The sequence below is a fragment of the Helicoverpa armigera genome, chromosome 4 (assembly GCF_030705265.1).
Source record: "Helicoverpa armigera isolate CAAS_96S chromosome 4, ASM3070526v1, whole genome shotgun sequence".
Taxonomy (NCBI): Eukaryota; Metazoa; Arthropoda; class Insecta; order Lepidoptera; family Noctuidae; genus Helicoverpa; species Helicoverpa armigera.
The window spans coordinates 11,661,511-11,679,810 of NC_087123.1; the positions used below are offsets into that span (position 1 = coordinate 11,661,511).

The window sequence follows — 18,300 nt, forward strand, 5'->3', positions numbered from 1 at the left end:
ATTTTCTGTTGAAAGCTATTTGTAACCCTTTAATTATTGTTGGTAATTCATCAAGTTCTTTGTTAGACTTTTTAAGTCAATGAAACCCATTGTTTTGTTGAATTTTTTTATCAGATCATTTAACAAGTACCGAATAAAAATACTGGGTTAATCCAAAATACTGTTAAAAGTTTTCACAATGACTTATATGACCTGTTTTGTGCCATATGGGCACAAAACAGGTGCATTCGATATGTCATGTGAAATATTGTCATTAAACTGCATCCTGCAAATATTTGATACGGCTTGGAATCGTCAAAATGCAGAAAATAATCATGCACATGTTCTTTTCTCAAATAACTAGCTTCTGCCAGCGGTTTCACCCGCATCCCGTAGGAATTACTTCCCGTACCGGGATAAAAAGTAGCCTATAGCCTTCCTCAATAAATGGGCTATCTTACACTGAAAGAAATTTTCAAATCGGACCAGTAGTTCCTGAGATCAGCGCGTTCAAACAAACAAACAACCAAACTCTTCAGCTTTATAATATTAGTATAGATACTTCACCACAAGCCATCACTTTGCTTCAGGGCCGATATCATACCTGATCCACCAGTAAACACTAGAGGCATTATGTAAATCGCACAGTCCTCGCTTATAATCTATGTATTAGCAAGTTTCCCTATAAGTTACTAGACGCTCAAGTTCCCCTATATAAATGGTAATGACGACGGCCGAAGGAATCCAGTTTTTATGTGCTGTTTTTCAATTTAGCCCACACTTTACTGCATTATAAAAGTTTTCCCGTTTAAATAACTGCTTTCTAACGATTTTATTTTCTTTGGTTTGTTGTTGCTCATGTTTTGATAGTTTTTTGAGCTGACCACAAGTTTTGTTTTTGGTGGGGAGCGTCAAATGACCCCTCCCGCTGTAAGTGCACAGTTAGGGAGTGTCAGACTCTGACTAAAACATGTTTCTACAACCAACTGACAATCCTTAGTCGGCCTTGTTTGATCAGACTCATATCAGCATAGAAATGGCAGTGCGCACAATAATACAATCCGGTATCAAACAGGTAGCCTGCACGTTTTCATATCGGTCCAAAAGTTCCAAAAATGTCTAGCTTTTATAATATTAAGTACAGATAAAGACTTATTTCATTATTATATAAGTATTTTGTGATCATCATCATCATAAATCATCATCCTCCTGTCCTTATCCCAATTTTATTTGGCGTCGACGCAGCAAGTTTTCTCCTTCCATACTCTTCTATCTGCCGACATCTCGCAAGTAGCATCCTTTCGAATCATATCGACTTTGTCAGCGTTGTGAAAATAACTAACCAGCAAAAATGCTATTGCATATTTGCTATATCTAATAAGTTCCACCTCGAAAACACAAAATCCCTATTTCAACTCTAAACAAAATTGTTAAATGGAGTAAACTTTCCTTACTTCTACGTGTTATGTTGCACAAGTCAGACAAGGATGTGCACAATTATTATGAACACAACTATCACGAACAGTTTATGAATAAAATTCACATACACCCGCTATTATTTGCTCATCTTCCGTTTCGTAGTACTACGACAAACTTTAGTTTTGCACGCGAAGAGCTACAAATGCTTTGTACAATGATCTCGTGAAGCTGGAAGTGTTAGCAACTCTGAGCGTAGGTTTTATGAACATAGAAATATTTTTTCAGTTTGACAGTAATGTGTAGGTAGGTAGGTATAAGAATTTTGTAACGTCATTATTACTTTTACTGAGAATATTAAGCGTCTACTATGAACCATAACGTATGTATATCCTTCCTTCTAAATCTCCACGATTTGTCAATAAAAGTTTTTGTTTATGTTGTAAAAGTAAGGGTCGGTTCATATCTGACGGAAAATGCGTCGAGCGTATCGTAAATGTATGATCGACGCACTAACGCATCATCGGTTATGTGTGAATGATTGAATGTTTTACCGTATATTTGTCAGTTCTGGCGTTACGCGACCGATAATACGCGACGCATATTCCGTTAGATATGAACCGACCCTAAAATAAACAATAATCTATAAGATGCAGAAAAGAGAATGAAAACCTGCCTTACCAAGCTCACTTGCACATAATCTTTACCACTTCCCCTACACAGCACTCACAACTCCTTTCTTAATCACCTGTAACACGTCTTTATGAAATAAAAACCTTTGACTTGTCGTATCTTGTGTTTACAACTCGGTGTTCAGCACAGGGATGAGTTTTCTAAAACTTGGCCGACTGTTTGTAATTTTAAAGTAGAGAGTTACACGTACACTGGCTTTTATGAGTTTTGTTGTTGGAGTCTGAATGTCGGATCATTACGAGCGGTCGCCGTTCCACGCGATTGATGGCACTTCCAGACTTCCAGACTTTTTGATCGGTGTACAATGAATGAGAATGCTATTGGTTTATTTTGTTATGGGTTTATGAGAAAGAGTGAATGTGCTAAAAAAATATGCGGTATTTAGATTACTCACACACTGCAAGCAATTACCAGTCAGCTGATAGTGGGCCCGAAGGTTGGCCTTTTATTTTAAGAAAATCGTGAATCTCATAATTTTTTGTCGGTCTGATACCAGCCAAATACCTGATCGTCGTTATGTGCATATTACCATTCATTTCCATACTGATTTATGAGCTCAAACAAACTGACTCAAAGTTTGCAGTGTTCGTGTATTCTTGCCCTTCAAAATAATAAATTTAATGAGTGTAGGTTGGATAAACAGATACAACTTTTGAATTTAACTGTAGATGAATTGATTACGGTTAGTTATCTATGTTACAGAAGTTAAGTGTTAAACAAAATAAAACAACAGTTGTTTAAAGTTTAAAATACACGTATATAAGTCTTCAGCCTAACCTAAGTTCAACAAGAATAATAAGTCTTAACAATAAGTCAAATAGACAAAACAAAGAGTAGGTAGGTACTTGTATTAAAAAGTGGTGACTAATAAAATAAATTCACTGTAAAAGTTATGCGTGCTTAAGATAGAGTATTCTTAATAATAATAAATATATTTATAGGTAAGTATCTGATATCTAAAGAATTACAAAATTTCTTCGTAATGAAGTTCCTCTTTCTGGTTTTCTGCTGCCCTTATTTCTTGTTCACATTCTTTCCGGAACAGCAAATTTAAATAAAATGGATTCTTCCGCTGAAAAAAATACTCATTTTAACAAAAAAAAAAAAAATATTTTGGAACAGTAACGAAATGAAAACTATTTAAACGGCTCATAATATGAACTGGTAGACGGAGCAACGATAGACATGTGAAACTTGTAACAACCCCAGTTTTTATAAATTGAATTCTAGGAAATTTTTCCAAAGAGCTGATTTGAGCTCATGAAAGATCTTTTTTTTTTAACGACGTTAAAAATCATCAAATGATCACCCCTCCCGCTGTGGGTTAGCAGCGGCGAGGGAGTGTCAGACTCTTACTGACTAAAAACCGTCGTGTACCGTCATAGGCCTTTTATGTACCAGGGCCGCGGTATCTCTTTCGAACAACCCGCAGCCCCGGCAGGCAAAGAGTTACAGCTGATTTGAGCTGATGAAGGATCTCAGGTGTCATTGACAACTTCTTTTTTCTTTACCTACTCTAATTCAACAGTACAATTGAAGATATGTTAACAAAATTTAGGTAAAAGTGAAAACTGAGGAGTGGCCTGTGAGGAGTCATGGTCCTTACATTCTGCCTGGCGCGTGTCCTCAACAGACACGGTTGTTTCGGAAGGTACCTGCATCGGACGAGAGGCGTCCGGGTGTCAGCCGGGTAGGTTCGGTCTGGACCCAGACACGGCAAAAGGTCGAGTAGTAATACAAAAAAACGAACCTCTTTCTTTGGCAACGCTAGCTTTGGCCTCCTTGATAAACTATTATTATTCAAGCATCGTTTCCTTATTAAAATAATAGCAACTACGACAAAAATCAATGTTGCAGCTGTGGCTATCATTATCACGATTAAAAGGCAGTTTTCTATTTTGTCTGAAACGGTAAGTTTGATGTGAAACTTGGGAATGGAATGAGGATGGTTAAGTTATCCTTAAAGCAGTCTTTTTAGGTTGATAGCATATATTCGGACTTTTATAAGTATAAACAATCTTTTACAGTAAAAGCACCCTTCCTATACATGCGTTTGTCGTGTGCGGTCGACGACCAACGGCTCGCAAGAGACGCCTGCGGCCAATGATTCAATAGCAAATTCATCATTTGGGTAAGAATGTATGGAGCAGTTTCCGAGGCTCCAGTGAGCTTAGACCACCAAACGGTCCTTCACATTTCCACTCACGAAGTCACTCAGTCGTTATTTGTCGGCCGCACAGACGACTGCTCCGGAAGGCTACCTTTAGTATATTTTATGTTGGGAAAGGATTAGCCAAATAATATTTCTACTTACCATTTGCATAATACCGTAGCAAAGTCTTATTGCTTATAAATCTCTCTATAGACATCTCATTTGAATCTCCAGTTATCTTATAGAATAGGCAACATAATATACTACCGTCATACGTTTCACTATATCTAGTCATAATTGTCGTCGTATTCATTGTCGTTAACTTGTTTGCTGTTGTGTTAATGAGACCAACGTAAACATCTGCAAAATGAGGGGCAATGTCATGTTATAAACACCTTAATATAGTTAAAGCCCAACTATCAGAATGAATTATAAGCTACTTTTTAGTATGGGCGACAAGAAATTATCGCGGGTGAAACCGCATACATATTTTTAACTTACATTTTGAGTCATTTAAATGTTGTCCGCAATCAAACATGACGTCTGTCGTGTCTGTGAACATCAGTTGACCAATATCTCCAGCTAAAAAATAAATAAATATATTTCGCCTTTATTTACAAAAACTTAAAAACTAACTATAGGTCTTTGCGAACTTAAAATTTCCCCCAATACTAAAATTCTACAAACGTAAATAGGAATAAAAACATATATAAGATGAGAGAGAGAGATGAGAGATGTTGAGTGTTAGGCGTCGAAGTACTTCTCCGCATCGCTGCGACGACTACTGCTTGCATTGCCAAGAGTAAACCAGCCCTCTGGTCACGTCATTTAAGGGTTACATATCCATAAACATATATGTAATTACTTATGTATAAGGTAATACTATTTTATGGAATAGGTATACCTAATTGTTCCTCAAATATTTATTAGTGTATGTAAAAATTCAGAACGCACCCTGCGTTCTGAATTTTTAAGATTCCACCCAATAGTCTATAGCAGTCTATACGACAAAAATATTTCAGTGTAATTGCAGGTACTTACGTATATCGCTTATCATAATTTTTTTTTCAAAATATTCGTTTAAAGAGATTCTCGTTCGCACATAAGTATTATTATCAAAATTTTCCAGTTTAAACACATACTTCAAGATTTTTGCTTCTAATTTCGGTACATATCCAACACTAGAATCTGAAATTATTTAATTATGAAGGTGGTATTGCATCGATGTGCGCAAGTGTGTGCTATAATGCTGATGCTGGCTGCTCAAATATTCTGGCTGTCGCAGCCTGGCTGCCTAGTGCGCGGGGGCTAATGATGTGTGTAATAATGTGAGGGGGGGGGATTAATGATGTACACATTAAGGTATATATCTAGACACACGGCAGTGTGTCCGCCAAGTTCGAGCAAAAAAAGCGACACACCGGCCGTGGGTTATATTACACGAACCATTTTGGGCCAAATTCGACCCCCCTGTAACTCAAAATCTATTTTATTTACGCATATCAAATTTCTAGTATCTGTTGAGACCCCTTCACTCATCTAAAATACAAAATTTCATTAATATACCTATCGTAGGTCTTGAGATATTGACGTCAGAAAATCGCTATTTTTACTATACACTCACTGACTGATTCACTGATTCACTGATTCACTGACTCACTCATCAAAAACCTAGACCACTTCCAATGGTGGTATTGACTTGAAATTTGGCATGGAGGTAGGTCTTTATGTCAAGGTAAAGGAAAAAATCTGAAAATGGCCAAGTGTGAGTCGGTTTCAAAATAATGAAGGTGTAAAATACCCAGTGTAAATTTATACCCCTAAGGAACTAAAACGAACTAAATTTATCTATATTTATATAATATATCTTCGAATGGTCGTTTCGATCTGAAATTCGTTACAAAGGTTGTATTTAGTCAAAGTAAAAATCTGAAAACGGCCAAGTGTGAGTCACTTTCGAAAATAACGAATGTGTAACTTTGATCCACGAACATAATATATGATAACATGTCATGTCAGTCAGTTGGTAAATCTAGTCCATTTAGCTAATCTAGTTCATTTCTTTGTAAGAAGCATAGTGCATATTTAAAAATCTGAAAGATAGTATAAATGAGACATTTACTTAACTAACTTAATCATAAGAAAAAAATAAAATAAACAGCCTTACAAAAATAAATGAAATCCCACCCAAAACAAAAATGTGAAAGACTGCCAAGTTCGATAATATGGGAATGCTTCGCCTATAAAAGAAGTGAGATCTGAATAAGTACCAAGTTCCATACACATACCTCAGTTAAAAATAGTTACTTTTTAATGATGATTACTTGGCAAGTTTTAATAGAAAATTAAATACTTGATTCATTGCGTTTAGTAGGTTTATAACAAGGTGTATGAAAACTTGCCAAGTAACATCATTAAAAAGTAACTATTTTTAACTGAGGTATGTGTATGGAACTTGGTACTTATTCAGATCTCACTTCTTTTATAGGCGAAGCATTCCCATATTATCGAACTTGGCAGTCTTTCACATTTTTGTTTTGGGTGGGTTATACCTACACGTATGAGGAGGTAGACGTTGGGATACTAAAGTACCGGGATTTGTGACCATCTCATTATGGAGAGTTCCTTCGCGATTCGAAATTAGAGGGCCACGACTGCCAGAACATCTTTGGCAGTCGTAACGGGTAGTCAGAAGCCAAAATTCCGACAATCCGTCTTACCGACGGGTATCGGTTAGTCCGGGTAACTGGGTTAAGGAGGTCAGATAGACAGTGGCTCCTTGCAAAGTACTGGTATTCAGCTGCATCCAGGTATACGGGAACCTGACCACAAAATAGTTGGGAATGGGTGAGACAGATGAGGATGCGAATTGTCTTAATAAGATACTAGTCTAGTAATTCAAACTTACAACTGTCGTAGAAGTGTTCCCAATTTTTTGTCCCTTCACAGTAAGATTCAAAAGTAAGTAATCTATTCATCCAAATCCATCCAAGATTCTGTCGTGAACATTTGTAAGCTGAAAAACCTGAAATTATAGCAAAAAGCTCAGTATTTGTATTATTTAAATTACAAAATGTCTCAATTATTCGTTGATACGCATACTGCAAACTTTTAGTCGGCCGATAGTTTGTTTGGGCTCATTAATAGGTATGAAAACGAACGGTAGTAGGCAAATTACAAAGATCCGGTAGATAGCTGTATCAGACGACTGAAAACTTTGATTGGAATCAAGCCAACTACCAACTGTCGGCTGACTGTTTAGTCTTCAGTGTGCGGGTACTCTAAGTACCCTAAGTACTCTAAGTACCCGCACAATTAAGTAGTAGGTTCATAGTATTATAATATATTATTGTATAAGAGGTTTGTTATCGATTTTAAATCGAATGAGGCTCCTTGACAACTTTTAACTAGGATAGTGACCGATCGTATTGTAAGTGTGCTGGCTGTTAGTTCATTCAAGGCGTTTACACTTATTTAAAGTTCTTAGTGTCTACACTTACCGAATTGTTCAATATCGGTTGAGAGGCCATCTTGATGGCCAAACCAACTTTCTTGTCTAGTTTGAAAATGTGACGAACTAAGTTGATTTGCAATTATCCCGTTAGTACTATTTCCTGGTAAAATAAGTTAAATATCACTTGGTTTACAACTTGAATAGACAAATGATAAAATGTTTAAAAAAATAAATAAAAGCGACCTGTTTGCAAAAAAAAGCTAGAAAAAAATTAAATTTTTACTCTTATAGCCCGATGGCAAGGTAATCCAAAACTTCCTGAGAGAGGTCAGTTGCTGGAACAATTCGCACGCTCTCCGATGGACGGGTGTATCAATCGTACAAACTCTGGGCTGGTTGGAGAATGTTTCTTAAAAGTCAATGTTGTTTTTTAAAAATCGGTCTTGGTCTAATTCGGAAATATAACCCGAAACCGCGAGTTGAGAGATACCTACGCACTATTTTCTATAGATAATGTAAAAACAACTTACCGTCCATAGCGCAAACAATGGAAGGAAAAATTATTAAAATTGTAATAAAACAAACTGGCACCCAATTCATCGTGGCACGTTAATTAAGTGAACTAATTAAGAATGATTTAATTCTTGCTATTTATTCTCGTATTATCATGCGTCTGATGACGCATTACAAATTTTGGTATACGAATATTTACGCATATATCACATTTATTTTCCTTCAGGTATTATATTATTATAACTAAAACTGAACTTACATGCGGGGAATATAATGAATAACAGGAATAGGTGTCTTATAGTTAGTTCATCATTAAATATAATGACAGTCAAAAGTTACCTGTTCAGCCTTATGTTGTCACGTAGGCATGTGTCATCATTGTGTCTTTATATTCAAGAAAGCATTTGTTCTATATACAGTGAGTACCTAAAGCCGATGAAGATGCAGTTATGAAGATGAAAGATAGTACGCACGTAACAACGTTCAGGTGTCTGGCCGTTATCGGGCCAACTATCGGCCGACGGTTTAGTCTGCAGTTTTCTTACGGGCACTCTACAACTTAATAATAATGGCGTCCAAGGCCGATTTCGACCACGGTGGCTGTTCTCATATAAGGAGATCAACCAGCTGAGCAGGACATACTATAGTGCACAAGCATTTGCGGACACACAAGTGCACTCACTATTCCTTCACTTTCATAGTCCAATGGGACGGCAATCCGACACGACTGGAGAGAGATCAGGCTCAGGACCGATATTAACGAGCTCTCCGATGCACGGGTGTAGCAATCAACATCTTCCAGACTACGGGCTGATTTGTGAAAGTTTCTAAAACCCACAAAGCGATTTCGGCCCGACCTAGGAATCGAACCCGAGACCTCGTACCATACCAACGACACAGTCAGTACAAATTTTAACTAAAACAAAAAGTATTGTCCAAGAAGAAGCGAGTATACAATTTCTAAACTGCCATCTTGATTTACGATGTAGCTAATTAGCTACGGCCACGCTACGGTGCTACGAAGCGCTACGCAGTCCGTAGCTCTAGGATGCGTAGCATAGTTGTAGCCATAGACCGAGCAAGTCCGGAGCACTTTGTTGATCGCTACATAGTACATAGTATAAAATAAAGTCGCATTTTCTGTCCTTATGTCCCTTTGTACGCTTAAATCTTCAAAATTTCGCAACCGATTTTCGATACGAAATGAACCTATAGAGTGATTAAAGAGGAAGGTTAGTATGCATTAACATTAAATAGTGAGGAAATACTGTTATCCCGTGCGAAGCTGGAGTGGGTCGGTGTATATTATTTGAATGAGATATGAGAATAAGAGTTTTGCGATTATAATTTCTTGATTCCATTTTTGCAATTATTGTTGCAAAATTGACGTGGGCGAGTTGATGACTAAGTTTTATACCTATTCACTTTTAATTGGCAACGTGATAGTTCCAATTGCTGTTATATTGAAATTTGTATCAGTTCGCGGTAAAAGGTCCTTATGGGTGTTGGCACTTACGCCATTATGTTTTTTTAGTCTAAGCAAGATTGTAGAATTTGTATCTCCAAATGACTTACGCGCCAAAGTCCATAAGGCACCTTTTGTCATGAAATGACACATTTCATGATTGGTATTTTATTACATATTGGTAACCACAAGTTGTTTGGAAATTCCTGTTATAATAATTGTGAAAATTAACATTCTACAAGTATCCAGACGGGTAATAACCTACGCGACAACTACAGACTTTTAGTCGGCCGATAGTTGTTTTGGGCTCGTAAATCAGTATGAAGATAAATGGAAGTACATACGCAACAATAATCAGGTATTTGTCAGAATAAACAATTTTCTAAAAGAAAAACAAAAATTCCAACCACCGGCTCAACAGTCGACCGATTGTTTAGGCTTAGTGAACACAACATTTTTAACGAATATATCTCTCAAACAAGGATCACTAGAGCAGGTTGCAGATCTCAAAATCCCAAAAAAAAAACAAAAAGTTAAAGGAGTTTTACATCACTTTAAGTACATCAAAATCCTAAATACTTAGGTGTAGGCACACGCAGAGTCAAGATTTAATTCAATTGGAAACTACAAACTTCTAATTCCGAGTCCAAATATCAGTTATTCAAACGCACACATTCTTGATGTCGTAGGAGCGTCGGCAACCGCCGCGTCAGCCGGACATCCGGTCTGCCCCCTCCCCTCCCCCCTGGCTTCCTGATACCCCCCCCACCTTCCGTCGCTGACGTCACAATTAATCTTGGGCCCATCTTCCGGCGTGGGCTGTTTTTCTGTTTTATGCGTGGTCTCGTTTGTAGATTGAAGGTTTCCATGTACACTGGATGGAGGCTTCGGTTAATTATGTGTGATAAATGAAGAAAATAAAACATCCAAGATTTTGACGAATTTTGGCAGTAATACGTATCTGTATAAATACACTCTTTTGCAAAAAAAGCGGGCACCTGTGCGAAATCTTAGTTTTAAGGACTTTACGTGTATTTCAAAGGGTTCTGATGATTGTAGTATGTTTCTACCGTCAAAAGAGTTAGCCGAGCATGCGTGAGAGTGTATTCTAAATTTGAATTTTGTACAATTGCTAAGAAATTGATTAATCCTTGTTTTGGACTAATTGCTGACAGAAAGTTCTTCGGTGTTTCGAAAAGTTTTTGAAGTGATTTTCAGGAAAATGATAATGCAGTTTTGATGAATGATTAATGTACTTTTTTGTTAGATCAAAACATTTTTGAAAAACTATGCGTATTTGTTAAAATTTTCACCTGCTCTAAATGGGCTAAACTGATGGTTGATGGCAATGTTAAGAGTTTCGGTATTTTAGTGTAAAGCGTTCTATTGTTTGGATATTGTACCCACGTGTTTTAAAATATCGTTTTTTCATAATTAAACTCTATTTAGAAGAGTATCAGTACCTTTGGCTGCGACAAAACCAATTTAAAGTAAGCAGTGCCGATCACAATACGTCTCCTATCGGACTTTGACATTTTTAAAAGTCTTGAAATTCTACAAAATACAGAAAATAGCGCATAGACTGTGAGCACGAGGTCTTAAGATCTCGTAATCACTGATTTTTAAACAACCTCGTCTCTTGGGAAACTCCGTAGACCACTGAAGATCTATGAGTCTGAGCGTTCAAATAGCGTGTTTTTATCCCATGGAAATTTTATTAAATAAACTTGCCTACAATGAGATTTTCTGGCATCTACAGCACTTCCCTGCTTAAATCATAACAATAATTGGGTATCTGCTCATTTCTTAAGAAACATGCGTTTGGCCAATAATTTTGAATTCTTGACTCCCTTTCAGCTAAATCATCGTTTAGTAACCCGATACCTATGGAGTTATCGAGAGCTTCAATGCGGCAATAATTTGACTTTTTAGATAGCTTTAACCCTCCTCATCATTTTTCATGGGGTTAATTTTAACATTTATCACAAAATTTGGTATGTTTTTAATGTCAAAGTCCGATAGGAGACGGGTTGTGATCGGCACTGCTTACTTTAAATTGGTTTTGTCGCAGCCAAAGGTAATGATACTCTTCTAAATAGTGTTTAATTATAAAAAAGCGATATTTTAAAACACGTGGGTACAATATCTAAACAATAGAACGCTTTACACTAAAATACCGATACTCGTATCATTGCCATCAATCATCAGTATAGCCCATTTAGAGCAGGTGAAAATTTTATCAAATACGCATAGTTTTTCAAAAATGTTTTGATCTAACAAAAAGGTACATTAATCATTAATTAAAACTGTATTATCATTTTTCTCAAAATCACTTCAAAAACTTCTCAAAACACCGACGAACTTTCTGCCAGCAATTAGTCCAAAACAAGGTTTAACTAATTTCTTAGCAATTGTACAAAATTCAAATTTAGAATACACTCTCACGCATGCTTGGCTAACCCTTTTGATGCTAGAAACATACTACAATCATAAAAACCCTTTGAAATACACGTAAAGTCCTTATAACTAAGATTTCGCTTAGGTGCCCGCTTTTTTTGCAAAAGAGTTTATAAATATGAATCCCCATATCCCTTGGTCATGCCATCACGTGTAAACGGCTACACTGATTAAGAATATTAATTAAAAATTAGAGTGAAGTAGCTAAGTGCTAAGACCGGGAGAAGGACATAGGTTAGTTTTTATCATCATCCGGCTACGAAAGCAGTTATCTCAGGACGTGGGAGAAACTGCGGGCGGAAGCTAGTGTCTTAAATATCTTAATGTATCAGAATAACATAGGTACAGGCTTTTATATAATTGTGCAGGAAGAAGTACCCTCGCCACATGGGCGAAACCGCATGTAACAGCTACATTACATGCATACGTGACATAATGAATATGTTTGACTTTTCTGCTAAATAAATAAGAAATAAGTAGCCATACCCCCACACTCAGAGACATTTTAATGATTACTTATGTCACTCCCTAGTGACGGATTGTCAAAGAAATCCTTCACTGAGAAATGGCTTAAGTAACTATTAAATGTCTCTGAGTGCGTCAAATACTCTTTAAAATATAAGTGAGTGAGTGACACCATTTTACCAGAAAGCCGAGTGGAAAACTTGCACTAAATACTGCACCCAGTGAGGAATGTTGGCAAAGAGCCCGTTACACCAAATGTTAGCTGCCTTTAAAAGTTTTTCCCTGTTCACGGGTTTACTTTATTTATTCTTTAACCGATAGCATTTAAACGCTGGCTATTCAGACTGGAAAACTAAGAAATTCCGCACTGTTTTTGGACGATGTAAAACCAGTGGCGGCGTAGCATCGGGTGGCACCCGGGGCGAACTACTTATTGAGCACCCCTCTCACCCCCCCCCCAAAAAAAAAAGACAAAATATAATGACATAGTAAAAAAATCATCAACGAATTGACACACGAAAAACCCGCGAGCGAAGCGAGCGCGAAATTTTTGAGTTTTTGGGATGCCAAGAGATATGTAGACTTCGGAGAAAGGTAGTGCAAAGTGTAGGCCGCGAGCGTAGCGAGCGCGAAATTTTTGAGTTTTTAAACACAAAAGTTGGAAAAAAGCACCGTAAAGTGAAGAACCCGCGAGCAAAGCGAGCGCGAAAATTTTGATTTTTGGGAATCCAAGAGATATGTAAAGACGTCGGAAAAAGTAGTGTAGAATGTAAGGCGCGAGCGTAGCGAGCGCGAAATTTTTTAGTTTTTTAACACAAAAGTTGGAAAAAGCACTGTAAAGTGAAGAAGGCCGAGCGAAGCGCGCACGAAATTTTTGGGACGCTAAGAGATATGTAAAGACTTCAGAGAATAAAATTGTAAAGTGTAAGGCGCGAGCGTAGTGAGCGCGAAATTTTTGAGTTTGTAAATACAGAAGATCCCAAAAAAGTTTGAAAAAAGCACTGTAAAGTGGAGAAGGCGCGAGCGAAGCGAGCGCGAAATTTTTTTCAAACTTTGACGAATTAATTTAAGTAATCAGATAAAAGCAAATATACAAGAGAAGGGTGACAGTCGAACTGAGAGGGGTGACCGCCTCGATAATATGTCTCACTCATGCACTGTTGTAGTTTTGTTTAAAATTTGAATATCGCGCAGTAAACGGTAGTGAACCTAGGCTTCGCAGATTAGAATGGCACCCTTAGTGACTTGTCCCTTCCGCGCCATCCTGGTCGTGCAGATATGTGTCGACCGAGATGGCACCCCCCGAGATGTAGCACCCGGGGCGGACCGCCCCCCCCGCCCCCACCTTACGCCGTTACTGTGTAAAACTATGAAAACATTCAAAATATTATTTAAAAATTTCTCGAAAGCTCTAAAATTATTTGACTCATAGTTCATCACATTACTTTTTACTCGCCAGAATTAACTTGATCGTCCTTTATTCTCTGGGCGGACAATATAGGGGAGACAAAGCAAAATCGGGCCGCTCTTATTAAACAAAAAGTTACATTAAACGTACTAACTTCAAAGGTCCCCTTTTCCTGTGTCTTATCCGCTGAATTTAGTATCAATATTACCCTCCCCTCAGACTGATCACTTTTCCTTATCTCCCCGATTTCCCATCATTAATTTTTTGCCCGAACCTTCTCTCCAAGGCTTCCTTACGGCGATTGATTGGAACCAATCAGCGCGATGACACTCATTTATTTCGCGTTGCCAGCAATTTATTGTTATTATCGCGATATTCTTTTTGAGATAGATAAGTTTTTAGGTATTTTTTTGAGGAATATCAAAAATTAGAATACGACAATATTTATGAGGTATCTTCCAGTGTCACAAGATTTCGGCATTTGTCAAAACGGTTGCTGTGTCAGATAGGCAGTCGCTCCTTGTGGCACAGTGGTACTCAGCTGCATCCCTTCAGACTGGACGTCAACCCCAATATAGTTGGGAAAAGGCTAAGTAGATGATGCTCTAAACCTTATTTAAGTTCACCACAGCATGTTTTCTTGTATCATTCTTTCCGGCCGTATCATTTTTCACACAATCCATCCATCGTTTCTTCGCTCGTCCCCTTCCTATAATATATCTATCTTCAGTGCAGACAATTGAGACGTTATTAAGTACAAACACACAGTCTCGAGTGTTCCCAGTTTGTGCATAATGAGATGCTTTGGATGCTGGGATAGAACATATTCCGTATTACCACAAAAACTTTTTAACGTCAGTTTAAGACTTGTCTAAAAAAATGTCAAATTATGACGTTGACATATGGTTCATTTTGTAGCCACAATTTTTTTAGACGAGTGTAAAACAGGTGTTTAAGTTTTTGTAGTAAGGCCAATTGTGTTTAGAGAGATTTAGGTATATACTTCGAAGATGAAAGGTAATTGTTAGGTAACGAATAAAGTAATTGATGAGTGTAAGACTGTTGGAGTATCTTTGTGGGTGTGAAGAAATCAGCTCAAAGAAAAGCTTCGTATTAGCAATTGTTTATATTGAAATTTCTTAGTGCTAAGAAAGAAATAAGGATGAATAAAACCAACTTGGTACGTATATAGTGAAAGTTGTACTTCTCGTAGTTATCATCAAAATATCGATTAAATTAATTTACTGTCTTAAAGAACATAATATTTTTTGAACGTAATATTACTCTCGTAAAATAAGAAAATACGTAAATCGAGCCAATACTCATGAACTAGTCCCATGAAGCGCTTTAAAACGCTTGACTTCGCAGTTTCCGCTGGAAATCGGCATTAAAATAAAAATAAAATCCAAATACTACACTAGCTCGTTGACAGTTTGCCAATCTTATACTGCTTTTATACCACCAACTTATATGTGTACTGCAGACATATAAATATCGCTGGAGAGAGCTGGCATTTGTTAGGAATTAATAAATTCTCTCTCTCTGAATGGTTGTCGTAGCAACTTCTAAAGCGACGGTCGTTAGACCAAAGGCGATCGCATAAAGTACTCGAATAAAAGCATTGAGACTCCGGAATGTTTCGACTTCGGAAATATAGAGAAATAACTAGCTTTGCAAAGCTAGATCGTACGAAAGTTAGTTATTTCCAGAATTTTAAATGCTTGTGAAACATTTTATGGTTGCTTTTGGTTTTGGTCGACGGTGGTCGTTGGCTAAGAAAATATCACTCCTTTCCGTCTTCTGGAGCTTTTATTGAAAGATTCAATGTATGAGTGCGAGAATTTTATGTTGGTCGAATAAAAGAAGCTGTCTTTAAATAACGATTTTATTTCCAGAATCAATTGAACTGCACACTTAGATGGATGGAATTACGACACAGTAAGCATACCTCACCTATATCAATTGCAAGGTGGAAGAAAGGCGAAATTCATTATGATCCAAAAATTCATTCGCTCTACAGTTCATTCAGGCTATCAGTAATACAAAAGTAACGACTGCTAATAGACTCTGCAGAAGTTCTATAAGGGTAAGACTAAACTAACGACCAGCGTTTTGAACACGATTTTATTTTTATTCTGTGTGGTTCGACGTTATTCGACGAACACAGACGTGCTCATCAAGCAACTTAAAAATAGCGTAATTAACAATTTTTTTATTGTGACCTAGTTTTAGAGACATAGCGTTTTTGTTGTGAAATTATACAGTATTTATTACAAATATGGACAAAAAGTGATCTACAATTATGGATAGAAGCCCCTCCCACCGTGGCGGACTGCCACATTGCTCATCGCCACCAGCAGCAACACCCAGAAGTCACGCACAGGATGAAACAATTGAAGTTTTTTCTACTCCTGAAATTCAATCCTGGATGTCTAGTATTGAGCAGTGCCTGAATGAGGTTTCGATCACGGTTTCGGAAGGCAAGATGAATTCCGAACAAAAACTAAGAGTCACTAGCCTTTGTCGCAAAGTCGGATACGGAGTCTCTCAAATGGCTGTGCAATATCAGTCATTGAAACATAAAGCCCTTCAGAACTACGCCACCCTGCAAACGTTAAAGGAAAATCAAGACCTCGCTAGTAGTTTGACTGAGATCAAGCAGGAACTACAAGATACTCTCATCAAACATAAACCGGAAAGCACATCCTTCGCAGACATGGTGAAGGGTACAAAAAGCCTTATTAGGCCTCATGCAACCAGCTCTGTCGCTATATATCCTAGTGACCATACTAAGACCAGTGAAGAGACCAAAATTTAGTCCAAAAATTGTATGCCCTGAGGAAATGAAGCTAAAGGTGCGTGGACTTCGGAAAACAAGAAACGGAGGTGTTATCATAAGCACAGAGACTAAGGATGACATGCTAAAAGTGAAAGAGACTGTCGAGCGTTCCACATCTGCACTTACTGTTGATGAACCTCAGAAGCGGAAGCCTCGCATTATAATTATTGGGGTACCCACTGATATGGCAGAGAAAGAAGTTTTCAAAAGTATTTATGACCAAAATATCGTAGACAAACTTCCAACATTGACCAAGGATACCTTTTTGACCTCAATTAAACTAAGCCATAAGTCAGGAAAAAGGGATGCTGACAGCTGCAACTATATTGTTGAAGTACCAGCCAGCATCCGGAAAGTCCTAGTAAATCAGAACAGGCTTTACATAAACTGGACGTCGTGCCCGGTACATGATTTCACCCTTGTGACTCGGTGCTTCAAGTGTCAGCAGTATGGTCATGCATCCAAGACTTGCAAATCTGCTACCTCTACTTGTGGCCACTGTGGAGGAGAAGGACACGCGACTCAAGAGTGCTCTTCAAAGGAAGAACCGCCGAAATGTGCAACCTGTAAGCGCTATAAAAAACCCTACAATCACAAGACGGGAGATTCCGAATGCCCTGCTAGAAAAGCCGCTGAATATAGGTACATCAACTCCGTAGACTATAAAGGCGTCTGATAGCGTCAAACTCTAGATAATATTTAGCTGTAATCATTTTTACACATTATATAATTTCATATTTTACTTAGGGATAGTGGATTACTGATTATTTTTAGGCCCGCATATTTACACTCAAATATTGTAGGTACGCAATATGTATATTTTAATTAGTATGTAAGCATTATAACAAACATGTGTAATAACACTGTATTTGTCACATTAACCTAGTTTTTAGTTACTAGCAGCAATTTATTGTTGATTAGCTATAAATATTATAATAAGCACTTTTACGCCCGAGACACAGGTTTTTACCTAGTTCGGGCAAATTATACATCAGCAGTTTTTAGAATTAGCAAAATATTGTAAAATGATGTTCAAAGAGAAGTAATAAACAATTTATTTATTTATTTATTTATTCTAATGGGTTTAATTGATAAAGGGTTGTTACTGAAAACCAGAGAAAGTTCATGATTTAGATCACCACCAGCATAATACTGAATGGCAACCTTATTGTTTATGTATATTAACAGCGTAAATAATGATATTATGTATCAAAGGTGTAGGTATGTATGTAGCCAATAAAGCCTGCATATAAAGTTAATTTGATGGTCTCATAAAAGGTACATACTAGCTTCTGTCCGCGGTTTCACCCGCGTCCCATATGGTGACAAAAACAGGTCTATGCTACCTCCCCTCTAATTTTCAGCTTAAACGGTTCAGCCATTCTTGAGTTATAAAATGTGTGAAATGAAATCGTTTATTTTACAAGTTGGACATTACATCACTTTTACACGTCATAAA

At 37.4% G+C, this 18,300-nt stretch overlaps 1 protein-coding gene across 1 annotated transcript; it reads right to left on the reverse strand.

Annotated features, from left to right (window-relative positions):
* Nucleotides 1-3,025: 3,025 nt before the first annotated feature.
* On the reverse strand, nucleotides 3,026-7,814 carry LOC110374560 (uncharacterized). Its single transcript, XM_064034541.1, has 7 exons — nucleotides 7,741-7,814; nucleotides 7,149-7,265; nucleotides 5,282-5,428; nucleotides 4,742-4,822; nucleotides 4,403-4,600; nucleotides 3,839-3,990; nucleotides 3,026-3,160 (listed from the first exon to the last, which is right to left on the reverse strand). The coding sequence occupies exons 2-7, from the start codon at nucleotides 7,216-7,218 to the stop codon at nucleotides 3,053-3,055; spliced, it is 756 nt and encodes a 251-aa protein (XP_063890611.1). The 5' UTR covers nucleotides 7,219-7,265; nucleotides 7,741-7,814; the 3' UTR covers nucleotides 3,026-3,052.
* Between the last annotated feature and the right edge of the window lie 10,486 nt (nucleotides 7,815-18,300).